Source organism: Mesocricetus auratus, unplaced genomic scaffold, assembly GCF_017639785.1.
Source record: "Mesocricetus auratus isolate SY011 unplaced genomic scaffold, BCM_Maur_2.0 Super-Scaffold_100042, whole genome shotgun sequence".
Lineage (NCBI taxonomy): Eukaryota > Metazoa > Chordata > Mammalia > Rodentia > Cricetidae > Mesocricetus > Mesocricetus auratus.
The window spans coordinates 2,047,683-2,063,695 of record NW_024429219.1 but is presented as its reverse complement, the minus strand read 5'-3'; the positions used below and the strand labels follow the sequence as shown (position 1 = coordinate 2,063,695).

At 57.4% G+C, this 16,013-nt stretch overlaps 1 protein-coding gene and 1 long non-coding RNA gene across 5 annotated transcripts in view; one reads left to right on the top strand and one right to left on the bottom strand.

The window, feature by feature from the left end:
* Positions 1-16,013, top strand: part of Megf6 (multiple EGF like domains 6) — a 103,349-nt gene that overhangs the window by 68,144 nt on the left and 19,192 nt on the right. For all 4 annotated transcript variants that reach the window (XR_002384812.2, XM_040734927.1, XM_005079372.4 and 1 more), the window contains 8 exons: positions 2,671-2,793; positions 11,397-11,522; positions 12,271-12,393; positions 13,283-13,405; positions 13,576-13,713; positions 14,463-14,582; positions 15,161-15,283; positions 15,598-15,771. Coding sequence is in view for 3 of the 4 variants with exons in the window: in XM_040734927.1 (XP_040590861.1) it covers positions 2,671-2,793; positions 11,397-11,522; positions 12,271-12,393; positions 13,283-13,405; positions 13,576-13,713; positions 14,463-14,582; positions 15,161-15,283; positions 15,598-15,771 (1,050 nt within the window). In the remaining variant the exon portion in view is untranslated. The remainder of the gene's footprint in view (positions 1-2,670; positions 2,794-11,396; positions 11,523-12,270; positions 12,394-13,282; positions 13,406-13,575; positions 13,714-14,462; positions 14,583-15,160; positions 15,284-15,597; positions 15,772-16,013) is intronic.
* LOC110342672 lies at positions 9,022-10,531 on the bottom strand. Its single transcript, XR_002384813.2, has 3 exons — positions 10,051-10,531; positions 9,710-9,809; positions 9,022-9,553 (listed from the first exon to the last, which is right to left on the bottom strand). It is a non-coding gene; the product is annotated as an uncharacterized LOC110342672 (long non-coding RNA).

Genomic DNA, 16,013 nt, shown 5'->3' with positions numbered 1-16,013 from the left:
GAGCATGCCAGGACACGGGTAGCTCTTGTGAGCCTGGCCATGTGGGTCCCCCTCCCCCCCACCCCCGCGCAGGTGCTGCAGGGTCAGGAGACCAGGCTGGGAACTATGGGTTCGTGGAGCAGCAGCTCACGTGACCTGAGTCACACAACAGATCTGTCTGTATTCTGGCTTTTTGTTGTTGTTGTTTTTGTTTTTGTTTTTCTCATGACCACTCTCATAGATCAATCTCCACCCGGTGCCCTAACACAATGCAGACACAGACCAGGCCTGTAACTCAGTTGGTAGAGTGTTTTCCCGACGTGCGCAACATCAAGGAGCCCATTCCCAGCACTGTGTTAAAAACTAGATGTAGCAGACTGTGTCCATGATCCCAGTGCTCAGGAGGTAGAAGCTCAGGGCTGTCCTTGGCTACACCGTGAGTTTGAGGCTGGCCTTGGCTATAGGAGACCCTATGTCAAACAACAACAGAGCCCGACTAAATTACATGATGGCCATGGCTAGGGTTGAGATGTAAGCATGGAGCAAGCCTGGGAGAACCTGGGTCCTCTCCCTCCCAGCGCACAGAGGCCTGGACTTCACGGTGTTGAAGCGACAGGGCCTTAGCCCCCCCACCCCCACCCCCACCCCAGCTTGCCCTCTCTGACTCTCCCGTTGCCCCATAAGGCTTTGTGGTGGCCCTGTGTTTTGTCCTTTGCTTGATCCTGTCTTGGGTTCTCACTTTGTCACGGGGATGAGGGTGCGAGCACCTTTAGGGACGTTATCTAGCCTGTCGCGCTAACTTTGAGGACTGCCGAGCCTCTGTGGCTCCTTTGGGTCCTCCAAAGGCTCTGCTTGTAGGCTCAGCACCTACAGAGGTCCTCCAAGCTGTTTGAGAACAGCTCCATGCTGCCTCCTTGTGGCCCACCTTGGGATGAAGCAAGCAGGGTCCCAGGGTCCTGCCCTGCTTTTCAGAATGTCAGCTGTTTCTGTGAAACGGGGTTGTCTCGGTTCAGAAGAGGCCTGGCTGTCAGGGCTGCCGGGGGAGAGGGGGAGGAGGGGAGGGAGGGCGGTGTGTTGGGGCAGATCCTTCACCCTGGGATGGGCCTGCTGTGTCCAGATGCTGGCTCTAGAGAATGACGGTGCTGGGACTGCTGAGAGCCACAGGGGGCGCTACTGAGCTCTAGCCCATGCTCCATTATAAACTCCCGCAGTAGCAGGCCCTCCATTTCCAGGATGGGAAGGGATTGAAGCTGGAGTCATGATGCCTGTCCCTCCTGAGAGGCACTTGGGACGGTGATAAAGGCCCTGCCCCTGCCTGGGAGACGTGTCACGGGAGTGATCTGGGACCCTTGCAGGGAGTTGGTTGCACACAGAAGGAGGCTAGAGTGACGGTCCCTGTCTGAAAGGACTGTGGAGGGTGGGCAGGTATGTGAGATCACGGAGACCCGTGCCTCCACACCTGTGTACGGAGAGCTAGCAGAAGGGTCGAGTTGAGAAACAGCTGCCTTGTGCCCGGGAGTCCTTCACAGGCTGCCTTCTGCTTGAGAGCCTTTGTGGTCAGCAGGGCTGCTGGGCTTTTGGAGAAGCATGCAGCCGTGTGCAGACTCACCGCTTCCCTTGGACTGGCCCGGGAGGATTGAGAGCCCCCTGCCGAGGTGGCTCAGAGTCCATCGCTCTGATAGCCTATTCACTGTACCCGCGCTGTTGGGGGCCAGGGGTGGTGCCCAGGAATGCCCACACTGTCTAGACAGGGTTTTTACAGACCGACTGGCTGAGAAAGTCCCCGGCATGTACCTCAGCCGAGCTGTGTGAGGCTTCCGTGACCTTCCAGGGATTTGAGCTCAGGAGCCACTCCTCTGTTGGCCCCATGAGATGGATGTTGTCACCCTATAGAGTCACCCTAATCATGCCCTGGCTTTTCTGTCTCTCAAAGCGTTTTTTGGGTCCACGTCAGTGCCGTCAGGCCTTTGTTTTCAAGCCGAGGACTCATGTGACCGGTGGCTTTGCGGAACAGAAGCAGGGGCTCGTGGCCTTATTTCCTGCCTCTTGTGGCAGGTACACGGAGCAGGGCCACCCTCTGGTGGCTCCAGGCGAGCCCCTTTCTAGCCAGCCGGTTGGCTCTCTCCGCCACATCCTCCCGTTGCTGCCCTGGAGGTACCTGGCGACACTCACCGTCTAAGTTCCCGGCAACACTCCTGGAAGGAGCATCATCGTAGAATGAGGGTCACACTCCCAGCAGAGACAGGTCTTAGGAAGCACTGAGAAACCGAAAGGAGGCTGCTGTGTGGACAGAGAGAGAGAGAGAGAGAGAGAGAGAGAGAGAGAGAGAGAGAGAGAGAGAGAGAGAGAGGCACCAGTGTCCATGGTTTGAGTCCATCCTCCACCACCCTGGAGCTCCCCTCAAGCCCTCATTGTCTCCTTCTGGATCCCTGGGCTGGTCCTAACCCTTGGGGTTGCATGTACCTGATAATGAAGAAGCCAGTGGCCCGTGATGAATAGCTCTCCCCAGCAGGGCATGCCAGCCATGGAGGATGGGCATGCCAGCCATGGAGGATGGGCACTGCCTCTGTCTGGGGTTGTGATGGAAACAGATGCGGTCTGACGAGATCTCGAGTTTATGCTTCCATCCGTTCGGTGCAACGGGCCCGGCCTGGTGTGTGCCGAGCCGGTAACTCCACTCTCTCTACCTAGATGTGGACGAGTGTCGTGCGCACAATGGTGGTTGCCAGCATAGGTGTGTGAATACCCCTGGCTCTTACCTCTGCGAGTGCAAACCCGGCTTCCGGCTCCACACGGATGGTAGGACCTGCCTAGGTAAGTGTCACCTGCCTGGGGCTCTGAGCCTCTGATGAACTTCACCTTCCAGAAACATACTCAGGCCTGGGAAAAGGGACCAAGGGAGGCCTGAGTAGGCTAGCATTGGGTTATGCTGCTCCCTCTCATGGAGCACAGCTGCCTGGGAGTCCTGAACACACCCTACAGGGGTGGTACTGCTTCCCGCCTCTCAGGTAAGGAGGCTGAGGTTCAGATGGGAAAAAAAAAAAAAGTGCATCCAAGGTCTCTGCTCACCCCAGTCCCTGTGTCCCCAGCCTGTGTTTGCTCTGCAACTATGCTGAGTCTTGTTGAGATTGAGATCATCTGCAGGGGTGGGGGGTGACTGATCAATCAACAGGGACCCAGGCCTGGCTGGGCTGCCACCAAGACATGGGGTGGAGGACTCCTCGGGGTTGCTCTTGGGTGGTAGGGAGGCAGGCTGAGCCTTGGCCCTGTCAACAGAGACTATTTCTTGGTCTGCAGAACAGGGCCTCTCTGGAAGCCTAAGGAACAAGCTACAACAGAGGTAATGGGCAACCAGAAAGCAGGCCCCTGGCCCTGGCTATTGGTAGCATTTCAACTATGAGGGGAAGGGTTTGGTGGGCTCCTGAGAACGCAAGGCCTCTGGTGCACCCTGGAGACAGGGTTGATTCCCTCCCTCTGTTTCTATGTTGCTCTTGGGGGAAGGCGCCCCTACTTTCTACTTTTGGAGATCCAGACAGCTTGGGCCAGTTCTGAGCAGCCTGGTCTTGGCTGCTATATGGCTGGCACTGTGCCAGCCCTGGGAGGTTTCACTCTGTACACACATGTCCCAGCCTCCGTCCGCTGCTCCGCTGCAGGAGCCAGGCAGCTGCCCGAGTGAGAAGTAGAAGCAGATGCAGGAATGTTGCCATGTGTTCGGGGGGGGGTAGCTGCAAGAGTAGAGCCCAGCAGCAACTGCCTGTTGCTCCTTCTGCCCGTGGCTTGGGCTCTTTAGTCTCCTGGCCCCCTTGTCAGGCAGGATACCCCTCCTTAAAGCGGGGTGACACTGGAGTTTTGGTGTGAAGGGTGACCCCCTGCTGCTGGCTCCCTGCTGGCTCCCTGCTGGCTCCAGGACCAAGGACGCTCATTTCCTTGTTTCTCCTCTTTGTCTCCATCGAGATGTCCTGAAAGGATAGCGCCAGGATAGGATTGTACCATTATCAGTCAGAGAACAGAGATGCTTCTTAGACCCAGAGTGGCCAGTGGTGCTTCTCGGAGGAGCTCTGAGCTGCTGGTCTCGGGAAGCCCAGGAGGGATAGCCCTTTACCCTACCCTACCCTGTGCCAACACCACCCATTGCTATGCTGGAGGTCGGCATGCTAGATTCTGCACCCGTGGGGCCCCAGAGGGATGGACTCATGACATACATTTATTGTAGGCGGTCTGCATTGCCCCCATGGTTGTCCCCACAACACTGTTTAAGTGGCGGGTGAGTTCTCAGGGCTTCTGACCCCTCCCACCTGACAGCTGACTTGGTGGACATTGGTTGTATGTGGAGCAGTGGCCTCAGATGGCCTCTCTCTCTCTCTCTCTCTCTCTCTCTCTCTCTCTCTCTCTCTCTCTCTCTCTCTCTCTCTCTCTCTCTTGCGTGCACACGCACATGCTCGCTCTCACTCTCTTTTTACTGCAACTTTCAACAAGGGATTTACACTGAAGTTTCATGAGATCACAGCTTCCTGCTGTGCTGTGTCTGGGGACAATAGAATAATGGCCTGAAAACTCCCCAACGTTGACTCCTCTAGGCGTGGTGGCTTCCCGTCTCTGGTGAACTCTGCCTTAGAGACACCTTGATCTCCCTGTAAGTGTCTGGTGGTGTTCTGGGGACCCCTGAGCATTATCTCAGTTCCTGCGCTATGCCTGTGACACATTTCCCCGCATTCCCTGGGGGATATGGTGCCTACTCATCCTCCATCTTCAGTCGTCTCTCTCTGTTCCCATCTGGCTGTGGGTGATAGATGATTTTGTGTGTCTGTAATTCCTAGGGAGCTTCTATGATGACCCTGGGTTTGTCATCCTGGGACCACCAGATGCTGACTTCCCTGTGGGGACCTGAAAAGGTTCCAGAGTAATTATAGGACCTCTTGGGAGCTTCCTTCAGGAGTCCCTGGGTATCCCTGATGCCCTATCCCATGCCTCTTCTTCCAGTTGCTGAGGGAACCACCTTGACTGATTGGCATGAGATGCTGGCCTGGGATGGAGGTAGCTGAGCAGCTCTGGATGGGGCTGAGGTGGTTGCCTGAGGGAGTCAGGGTGTGGTGATCTTTGTCCTAGGGTCTATGGAGGACCCGACACTGGCCATGGTCATGTCACATAGTCATCTCCAAGGCCAGGTAGACCAGGGAATGTATAAGTTCTGACACTGATTCTCATTCTCTTACTCCCTCTCCACCTCCCCACTCCCTCCCCGTCCCCTTCCCCTTCCCTGCCCCCTCCCCCTGCCTCTCCCCTTCCCTCTCCCCCTTCCCTTCCCTCCTTCCTCCTCTCTCCTTCTCTCTCCTCCTCCCCCTTCCCCCTCCCCCTTCCTCTGCCCCTCCCTCTCCCCCTCTCCCTCCTCTCTCCCTCTCTCTCCCCCTCCCCTTCCTCCTCCCTCTCTCCCTCCCTCCTCCCAAGGTCTCACATAGATGAGGCTGGCTTGAATTTACTGTGTAGCCAGAGCTGGCATTGAATTCCTCCAGCCTCCACCTCCCAAGCATCAGGATTATACATGATTACAGGCACGCTTCACCCACACGCTGCCCCAAATGTAACAAAACACACAGAAAGATTTCCGTTTCCATCCCTCTTTTTAGATTTTTATGTGCATGAGTATCTGTTTGCCTGTACGTGTGTGTATGTGTGTGTGTGTGTGTGTGTGTGTGTGTGTGTGTGTGTGTGTGTGTGTGTGTGTGCACTATGTGTGTGCCTGGTGCCTGTCAAGTCCGGAAGAGGAGGAGTTGGATCCCCTGAACCCAGAGTTAACAGATGGTTGTGTGCTACCGTGGAGACGCTGGGAACCAAATCCAGGTCCTCTGCAAGGGCAGCCGCTGTTTTTTAACCACTGGGCCTTCCCTCCCTGCTCTTCAGAATGGGTATTTTAAGCAGGACTTTGCCACCAACCCACTGTAGTAAGAACATTGTCCCCTGTCCTGGCTACCCACTCCGACAGGAACAAAAGAGCCCCACCCATGGCTTGGGTTGCCCTCTCCTGGGGTGCTCTGTCCTCTGTCTCATTTCTGAGGTGGTAACGTGGGGGTAGAGTGGGAGATTCAGGCCTGAGACTGTTCTAGTTTTCTGAGCTTGGGCCATAGCCCGTTCCTCCTTTCCCCAGCCATGGAAAGTAGGGCCTGCCCAGGGTGGTGGTTTGGCTGAGGGTCCGGGAGTGTCATTCCTACTTTCCCGTGACATTTTGCAGAGCTCCAGAATGGAATAGCCGCAGGGTGTCATAACACAGCAAGGGGGGGAGACCCTCCTCCTCCTTCCCCTCTGTGGCTGTGGTGCTCTGAGTGGCATGTGCCCGTCCAGTGGTTTTCAGTATGACTTGGACACCGACCTTGTATATGGCTATGTCCTTTGGGTTGAAGGACAAATGGGTCCAGTCTGAGGGGCTATGGTTGTCACTGGCTCAGCCCCGTGGCACAGGTGGCCTCTCTTCATCTCACACCCATTGGCTCAGGATGGACACCCTTGGGGAGGCCTCTGTGGCCAGCACACACCTGTGGTGGCTCCACCACCTGCGTTACATGGGTGTGAGTGTTTGCATGACCAGAGGAAGGCTGCTCAGCCCTGTCTTTGTGTATCTGTGGCCTTGACTGAATCTTCCCTCCCAGGCATCAGGTCGGTAAAGGGCTTTACAAGCCCCAGTCTGTCCCCAAGGCTCCTTTCTGGAGGAGAAGCCCCAAGGAATGCTGTTTGGGACCTGGAGGTTGCTGCTGGCAGCATCCTGAGTCTGGGGCCAAAGCCACAGGCAGCTCAAATGTGCAAACTGCCAGGCTCTTCTGCAGAACTCATCCCCATGGAGCCACAGATGCGGCTCTGCCCATGTTTCCCAGTCCTTCCAAAACCTGGCAGGGGTTACAGTTGTACAAGGGGTCAGCTTCCCATCCTTGAGAAGCCCGAGGAAGCCTGGCCTGAGTGAGGCCAGTGGGAGAGGCGGGAAGGGAGCAGCCGCTGTGGTCAATCCCTTCCTGTCTCATGATCACACCCCGGGCTCTTCACAAGGCAGGGACCGCCTCCGCTTGGCGTTGGGGGAGCAGGCTGAGATGGAGCAAGGGTACCTACTAGGTTCAGTGGCCCATACCAGGTATCTCATCTCGACCCAGAGCTGCCTGGAAAGAGGGCACAAATCCTGGGCTGGGCACAGAGCCCAGCAGGGATGGTTAAGCAGTCACGCTGGGCGTGCAGGGATATGGCATGCCATAGGGGACAGAGTTGGTGACTAAGGCAGTGTTGGCTTGGTGTGTGTGTGTGTGTGTGTGTGTATGATTGGAGGGGCCCAGTTCTGCTGCCCTTGGGTGGGTTGCAGTGTCAACAAGGCCAATACTGGAATTGTGGCAGAGTAGTACTCTTTACAGGACATATCTGCCTTCTAAGCAGCCCATCCAACACTTTCGTACATGCTCTGATGGACGGAAGCCCAGCAGTTCTTGTGGTACCTCTTGAGAATGCAACTGGGAGCTAAGGCTTGACAGCAGAAAACTGCCCAAGGTTGTGGGTGTGGTGTGAACAAGGTGTGAACTTTGAGCCTAGAGGTTGCCTGCATATGTGTGTGTGTGTGTGTGTGTGTGTGTGAATGATGGATGCATGCATGATGGATGCATGTATATATGGATGTATTGATGCATGTGTGTATTTATGATTATGCATGCATATATGCATGCATGATGTATGTATGTGTGGTGTGATGAGTCCCCTCTGTGCTGCCGTCTGCCCCTGCCTTGTCAAAGACCTTCCTAGGACAGACTGCTCTGGCCGCTAACCATACATGGTGGGAGCTTAGCACCCAGACGCCACACCAACTTGAGGACAGCAACTATAACTCCATGACACCACCCTCCAGCTAGCCTCAGACACCAGGCTGGTGTGGGGGCTGCACTAAAGCAGCCGATGGGCTTGGCTTGCCGATCGTAGGTAGACCTCGCTCTCTACTGGGTCCGTAGTGATGAGTTTATGAGCTGGAGGCTGGAGCCTAGAGCCACCCCAAGGCCCAGTGTGCATGTCCTGTCGCGTCTGCTGCGCGGCCTGTGTCCAAGAACGTGCGGAGGGTGTCGGGGATTGACAACACAGAGACTTGTTCAACGATGTAAAGAAAACTTTAAGCAGGCCCCAAAAAGGTTCAAGAAAACTTCCTAAGAAAGGCTCCCACCAGAGAAGCTTCTGCTCTCTCCTCTCCCCTGGCTGGTTCTGCTCTGACCCCAGAAACTGATCTGGGCATGGCAGAAGAGGCGGTTAGTCTTTGGACAAGGTCGAGGTCAGGGCGGTTTCTGTGGGTAGGCCTTTTCCAGGAACGTATTGCCCCGGGCATTGTATTGTTTTTAGTAAACATGTTTTTAGTAAACATTGTCTTACAGCTGCCTACTCCCAGGCAGAAGGGGAAGTGGGTCTCTGCTCAAGGTCTGGTGTTCCCACATGTCCCATCCCCCACCCCCACGTGCTGTCATCTGCACGGCACTCATGTTCCTGATGCGAGCCCTGAGGCCTTGGCTTAAGACCTGAGTTTGTTTCTGCAGCGCAGGTGCTGCCTCTTGAGACTGGGCTAGTGCCCTTTGTTGGGGGATATCATACATCCAAGAGTGTTGTACAGTTTGGCACAAAGTAGCCCTCTGTCTTGTAGGAAACATCATTTCTTCCTCCACAAAGTCCATTCCTTCCTCCGAGCTTTGCACCTCACACCCCACCCTGAGCAAGTGTGACTCCTGCTGGTTGTGAGTGGAGTCACAGCCCAGCTCTGTTGGAATTCCAAACTCTTGGATTTGCCAATCATCCTGTGCTGGCTGCCCTGACAAAACACTGCATGGGCTCAAGCAACAGGGTTTTGTTTTTCACATAGTTACAAGTCCAAGAGCAAGGTGCCAGCCTTTCTGGTCCTTGATGAGATCAGAGCCCTATCTGTGTGACCACTTTCGACCTTAATTAAGGTACAAAACTCTGAAGAGTGTCATATCAGAGGGCTTCGGCATGTGAGTTGGGGGGAGGGGTACAGGGACACACACAAACATTAAGGCTCTAATATAGAATGTCATCCAACTGTAGTCACTTGTGTTTAATTTGGAAGTGGTCAGGGACCCACGTGAGATCTTGGGAATTGCAGGATGGGCCATGGGGCAGGACTACTGGGGCCTGAAGGATTGGGCACAGACCCTGCCCAGTGTGGGATGAAGGGGGTTTGCTATGAGTACATATGGCCTGCAGGGAGGCCAGTCCTGACCCCTGCTCCAGAGGTCACTCAGCTCTGCTCATGTCTGACCTCGTGTCTGATTTCGAGAACCATAATCAGATGTCAGCCTCTGGCCCTGGCCCTGGCAGAGGTCCCCAGAGCGAGTGTCCTCGGTCGTTCGAGGGGCCTGGAGACATCTCCACCAGCCCCTGAGGCCCAGGCATGCAGACCCCGGCCAGTCCGGGAGCTGTGCAGCCCCCCCTGGCACAGGGAAAAGACAATCTGCCTGGCTTAGCTTTCCGGGAATCCACAAAGGATGTGCTGGGTGATGCTGGCCTGGCTCCCTGGTGTGCACAGCTTGGGAGCATCTGTGAAGTCTGAGCAGCCCTGTGGAGCAAAGGACAGCAAAGCCGTGGTTCTGAGGCTGTGAAGCTGTGCTGGAATTCCAGGTCTTCCATGCCAGTCCACGGCGGGCTCATTCATGGGCCCGCCCCAGCTTCTTTGCCCATGACCACATCGGAGATGGAGATGAAATACCCTTACCTCCTGGTTTATGGTGCATCCCTGAAGGGAGATTGAGACACCGTGCCCCTCTGTGCCTGCCTGGTCCCACCAGATGGGCTTCTGGTTCCCATTACATGTCCTGAAGGGATGCAGTTGGTGTGGTGTGAGAACAAGTAAACAGAGCCCCCAGGAATGCGGGGCCAGCTGAGGCCATGTGCATGGGCGCCCAGACGCCTCTGGAGGAGGGAGGGCTAGTGGCTGGACGCTGGACGCCGGGCTCAGGTGAGGCCAGCCAGGCCTGGGGTCAGCATGGCTTCCATCCAATCTTAGGGGTCGGGGCAGAGTTGGGGGGGGGCGGACCTCAGCTTTGGTGGACTTACCTCAGTCCTGTAGGCGATTGCTGTAGCTTCCCCCTCGGTGCGCATGTCGGGGGGGGGGTGGGTGGCCAGGAGATTGGTCACTGCCTCCGCATGGCTGGCTTTGCCCTGGAGAAGGGGGGCCTCCATGTGCTCTCCCGGCTCCGCTTCACTTGAAAGAGAGATCTGTTTCCTGAGCACTGTGGCCTTTAAGCAAGCTTGTTTTGAAGGAAGTCCAGCCTCCTCAGCGCCCCGAGGCAGCTCAAGTGGCAAATGCCTGCCAGCGCATCCCTGGCCTTGCAGTGCCGTCCCCAAGTGGTGCCAAGCCCCCGTTCCTAGGCAGTAATTAACCATTTCTCCCAACCGGGCCACGGACAGCACCGCTTAAAGTTGACAGTGCCCCCACATCCCAGGCAGCACCTCAGGGTACAGCCTGGCTCCCGAAGTGCTTTAGTGATGAGTCTCAGGTTTGCTGACACAGCTTGGAGCGCAAGCCTGCAGGCAGACAGCCTTACCTCCCTGGCCAGGGGCAGCATTCCTGCGGCAGGGCTAACTTCCTTTAACCACGAGGGCGCCACTGCCAGACCGTAACCAAAACCATGCCAGGAGCTGGCTGCCACTGCCGGCGGGGAAGCTCGGTGTCCATCCCGCGTGTCCCGCCATGCAAAGCATCCTCCCCGTCTCAGCAGCTGCGAGGGCACAGGCACCCGCCAGGCCGGCCAGCATCTCTCTTCTATTCCTGGCAGCAGTCCAACCTTGCAGGACAGGATGCTGCCCTCTGGGACACGGTCTTTCTGAGGACTGATGGTTGCTGGGAAGAGTGGGACACTCTGCTAGGGTGTGAGGTGTGGTCTGGCCTGGGGTAGAAAGAATCTGCTCTGATCCCCCCACCCCAACCCCTGAGAAACGGGTGGCCAGGCCTGTGGACTGAGGTGGGCATTCATAGGTGGCCTTCTGACCTGGCCCTGAGGACCAAGGCGGTAGGGTGGATCTCACCATGCCTCCTAGCCTGCTGCTGGGGTTGAGCCAGCTGCTTCTCAACAGCCTCCTGGTGTTGCACGGGGTTGGGGTGGGGTGGGATGAGATACTGGGCTTCTGTCAAGGTGGGCTGATCTCCCTTGCACCCGGCCCTATGTGTGTGTGTGTGGGCTGGGTTTAGAGGGTTCAGAGAGATGCCCACCGTGCCGTGGATCCCGCTGGTGGCTGCGAAGAGAGTAAAGTCAAAAGCTGGGCACTGAGAGCGAGGGAGGAGGGTGGTTTGAGGGTTTGTGTGGGGAAGACGCTGCCGCCTGCCCCCCCCCCTGTCTTCCTCAAGTGAGAAAACGAGGACCTGCCCTCTTGGCCTGACCTCGGCTCCTCTGTGCCCTCAGCCATCAGCTCTTGCACCCTGGGAAATGGCGGCTGCCAGCATCAGTGCATCCAGCTCACAATGACACAGCACCGCTGCCAGTGCCGGCCCCAGTACCAGCTGCAGGAGGATGGCAGGCGCTGTGTGCGTAAGTATTGTGGAGCTGGGAGAGTGAAGGGGTCCGGGGTCCAGAAGAGCCTGGTGCTGTGTTAGCCTGGGGGTGAGAGGGAGGGAGGGAGGGAAGGAGGGAGGGAGGGAGGGAGGTCTGGGCTGCTGTGGGCCTGTGGTGCAGGGATGGCTAGCACTGTTGGAAGGTATGGCCCCGGGGTGGGAAGTTCAGGGTGGAGATATCACCCTCTATTTGGTGGATATGAAGGTGAGCGAGCGTTCATGAAGCAGAGGGAATCAAAGCTGAGGAGCTCGAGGCCCTGGAGGGCCATAGGGTTGGGTCCTTGGGTCAGAGGACTGGGGAGAAGGGTTTGGGGCTCCTAGCCCAGCCCCCACCCCCACCCCCTGTCAGTTTCAACACCTTTGCAAACTCTGGGAGGAGCCAGTAAGACTCACAGCAGGAGCTCACCCGGGCTGGCCGCCTCCTTGCTGGAAGTCCCTCTTTCCAGTGAGGCCTTGCTCTCTGCATGTCCTGGAGAACCGTGACACTCCACAAGTCACGGGCCTCGGTGGGGCACTGACTCTTGGCTATCTGATAGAGCTGTAGGAGCCCAGCCTTGGCTATGGAGTCTTCTTGGGGGGACTCGGAGCCACCCACAAACTGGGGGGACCATGGCCCAGGCTGGAACAGAGAGGGGTTCCCGTCCTGAGGAGAAACCCTGCCTCTGTCAGAGTCGCCTTTCCCCATCTCTTCTCTCTGCTTCCATCCCTCTGGCTCTGGTACGCAGGGAGAAGCCCATGTGCCGATGGCAACGGTGGCTGTATGCACATATGCCAGGCGCTCCGTGGCCACGCCCACTGCAGCTGCCACACAGGCTACCAGCTTGCTGCGGACCGCAAGGCCTGTGAAGGTAGGATGCTTTACCTAGCCCCAACATCCCTGAGGTGTCCTTCTGGATGGGTCTCCGTGTGACCTTGGGTGATACTTAGTCTCCTCTCCCTGTCGGGTGGGGAGACCCAACATGAGCTGCCTACAACCCAGTCATGTTTCTGCAGAAGGGAGGGAACTCAGGGTGTCTTAAACATACTTCCCGTAGTGCCCAGCTAGTACCTGATCCTTGGGACCCAGGAGAGGTAAGCAAGGGGAAGGAAAGGGGGTCGCTGATAAACCCCAGGAAATGTCCCAATGAATCGGTGCTGGGCTTCCTCGGGGCCAAGCGGTGTTAAATGCTTCCTTAGCTATAGGCTACGGTTTGGCACTAGCTTCCGGAATCCATTCCTTCATCCTGCTGGCGGCTGTTGTACCGCCAGCCAGGCCAAGTTTGTACTTGACTTGCTCCCTAGCTGTGTGCTGTCCCAACGTCTCTGTAGATAGTAGGTCTGGGATGGGCAGCCTTGCGGGGAAGTCTGTCCTTTGCCCAGTGACTTCAGAGTGAGTGTGGTGCTCCTGGAGACCATCAGAGAGACGGTGGTTGGCCTCCCAAGATGCCACGGGTCAGGTGGCCAGGTGCCCACAGGATAGGGGAAGTCAGCAGCTACATACCTATCTGCACTAGGAAGTCGTTACCCGTGCAACGGAAAAGCCCCAGCCCTGGGCTCAACACGAGACACAATCCGTGTCAACGCCACCCCCAGGAACCTGTCAGGGTGAGCCTGGCAGGTACGGGACAGCGTGACCTACACTACGCTGTCTGATCCAGGAAGCAGTTAACGTGTCCAGGGATATGGGGGCCCCCCCACCACCACTTTTCCCGCCGTCGGGAGCCTCTAACAGCCCTTTTCTCTGTCCTTCCCTTTCAGACGTGGATGAATGTGCCTCAGGGCTGGCCCAGTGTGCTCATGGCTGCCTCAACACCCAGGGATCCTTCAAGTGCATGTGCCACGCAGGCTATGAGCTGGGTGCCGACGGCCGGCAGTGCTACCGTGAGCAGTGGACTGGGGTGGGGGTGTGTGTTTGGGGAGCACTGACGAGGCCCCTCAAGACCCTAACGTCAGTTTCAGCCGGGCAGCTCTGGGCGTCGTGGGTCCCCAGGGGGGCTGGTTAGTGAGTGCGGAACCTTGCCCCGCGTCCCAGCTGTGTGATGTCGTCACAGGGATCGAGATGGAGATTGTGAACAGCTGCGAGGCTGGCAATGGCGGCTGCTCGCACGGCTGCAGTCACACCAGCACGGGGCCCCTGTGCACCTGCCCTCACGGTTACGAGTTGGACGAGGACCAGAAGACCTGCATTGGTGCGAGCCAGTTCCCTTCCAGGGTGCCCTGCCCCTCCAGCCCCAGGCCTCGCTGCGCTTGGGCTTGTTCTGGTGTCGTGACTTGGAAGCTTCTTCCCTCTCTGCTGCTCTGACTGCCTGGGCTCGGCAGGGGCTGCAGGGGAGCTGATGAGAGTCAGCGACTCAACGCCAAAGGATTCTGAGCGCTTGCACTGGGGCTGCTGGGCTGTCCCCTGCCTGCACTCTTATGGCCATTGGCTGTTGGGGGGGGCACAAAGGGAGAGAGAGAGGGGGGAGAGGGAGGGTAGGTTGGAGGGAGGGGGAGACAGACAGGGGGAGGGAGAGAAAAAGGGAGGGAGGGGGGCAGAGGGAGGGGGAGAGTGGGGCACAGGGGGAGAAGATGAGGGAGGGGGAGACAGAGAGAGAGAGAGAGAGAGAGAGAGAGAAAGAGAGGGGGGGAGAGAGGGGGAGATCATGTTGTCCATGTAACTGTCCATGTGTGTGGTTATGAGTGTGTACAGTTGGATATGGGTATGTGAGTATGTGAGTTTGGGCAGGATCGAGCAGCTGCAGATGCGTGATTCCTTCCAGGTACGTGACTCTGTGACTGTATGCATGATTGTATGTAGTATGCAAGGGACTGCACACAGGCTCACATGCGGCTAGGTAGGGTTGCATATACACAGTGTGTGCAGGGGTTGTTGCTGTGGGACTGTGGGAGGATGTATGTGTATCCATGGCGCCAGCAGGCTCCCGTGTGTACCCCACAGACGTTGACGACTGTGCCAACTCCCCATGCTGCCAGCAGGTGTGTGCCAACACGCCTGGTGGGTATGAGTGCAGCTGCTACGCTGGCTACCGGCTCACCACTGATGGCTGTGGTTGTGAGGGTGAGCACATGCTACACACGGTAGCAGTTGGGTCCTGAGGTGACATGCAGCCGGCATGCTTCCTGCTCTGCTTGTGGGCATTAGGTGCCTACTGTATGCTCATACACACCCGTACAACCCATCCTGACCACATGCAAACTGGCATATGATCTCTTGCACACCACACACAAGTTGTACATGTAGCTAGCCAGCCTCACATAGCCAGAAGCATGTACTTGTATACCATTGTGTGCACACCATTGCCCCTCCCTCCCTCCCTCCCTCCCTCCCTCCCTCCCTCCCTCCCTCCCTCCCTCCCGTAGTCACTGGCTCCCCTCACAGGGTTGGGGACATGCTCCTGCCTGTTCCTTCAACAACTCTCCTGGCAGATGCCCACTGTCCCTTCACTCTAGAGTACAAAGACTTCTGGAGCAAGCACCGTGGCTGGGCAGTAGGGTGGGGTAGGGAGGGGTAAGGTGGGTAGTGTTACCAGACGCTTAGCGAATGAGTGCTTGAATATGTCTGTGAGGTACAGCCAGGATAGGCGTGGGCCTCCAGGCCTCTGACCGTGCATACATAGCAAGCCCGTTTGTCTGCAGATGTTGACGAGTGTGCCTCTGGTCACAGCGGCTGTGAGCATCACTGTTCCAATCTGGCTGGCTCCTTCCAGTGCTTCTGTGAGGCTGGTTTCCGGTTGGACGAGGACCGCAGGGGCTGCACCCGTGAGCCTCCCCCAGTCACCACTGCCTTCTGGGTGTCTGATCCCAGTGGTCCACATGTCTGGCATGCTAGCTGGCTTGCCATCACCTTTGTGGGTCCCAGGGCAGGATGGTCCTGCCTCCTGTGTTAGGGGTGGGGCCAGCAGGCTGGTCGGGTGATTGATTGGGCAGGGCACAGTGTTGCGGATGGAGGGGGGGATCCTGGGCATCCGGTTTCTGTATTGACCAGGCGAGAGAAGAGCTGAGACTTAAGGCGGTGTTGTTGAGTTGAGTGAATGGGCGGCAAAGTCTGAGGCCCCCGTGTGTCCTCCCCCCAGCCCTAGAAGAGCCCGTGGTAGACCTGGATGGTCAGCTGCCCTTTGTGCGGCCCCTGCCCCACATCGCAGTGCTGAGGGATGAGCTGCCACAACTCTTCCAGGATGACTACGGGGCTGAGGAGGAGGCGGCGGCTGCGGAGCTGCGGGGAGAGCACACGCTCACTGAGAAGTTTGGTGAGGCGTGAGCCCGCCCCCCCTTGCAGCTTGCAGTCCTGGGCCATGCTGCCCTATGATCTTGGGAGGCCCAAAGAAGGTCCACCCCTCACAGTTCGTACAGCTCGCTCAGGGCTAAACAGGCCCCCACTCCTAGGGTGGGGGTTCCCATATCTCACCTTGGAACTTAGAGGCAAGGCTCTCCCTTCTCCTCTCTTCTTTGGCCCCAAGGGCCCGAGGCTAGGGGATCTAGCTCTTAAGTC